The sequence below is a fragment of the Penaeus monodon genome, chromosome 30, assembly GCF_015228065.2.
Source record: "Penaeus monodon isolate SGIC_2016 chromosome 30, NSTDA_Pmon_1, whole genome shotgun sequence".
Classification (NCBI taxonomy): domain Eukaryota; kingdom Metazoa; phylum Arthropoda; class Malacostraca; order Decapoda; family Penaeidae; genus Penaeus; species Penaeus monodon.
The window spans coordinates 31,285,125-31,285,340 of NC_051415.1; the positions used below are offsets into that span (position 1 = coordinate 31,285,125).

The 216-nt window shown below is 45.4% G+C and overlaps 1 protein-coding gene across 1 annotated transcript in view; it reads left to right on the top strand.

Moving 5' to 3' along the window:
• LOC119592415 (MAM and LDL-receptor class A domain-containing protein 1-like) overlaps nucleotides 1-216 on the top strand; it is an 11,913-nt gene that overhangs the window by 11,111 nt on the left and 586 nt on the right. The window contains exon 18 of the mRNA XM_037941236.1: nucleotides 46-204. Coding sequence (XP_037797164.1) covers nucleotides 46-204 — 159 coding nt within the window. The remainder of the gene's footprint in view (nucleotides 1-45; nucleotides 205-216) is intronic.

The window sequence follows — 216 nt, forward strand, 5'->3', positions numbered from 1 at the left end:
TCGGCTATTATAATAGTAATTTACAAATTTGACTTACCTGAATAGGGCGAGGAAGAGGACAACATATGGATTGAGCTGCAGAAGGAGGACGATAAGAAACACGAGGTCTGGAATGCAAACGGCCAGAGCGACAAGGTCGGGAAATGGAAGGAGGGACAAATACACATCAAGGCGGATAACTTCTTCACCCCTGCCCCATATCAGGTAGTAGGAATT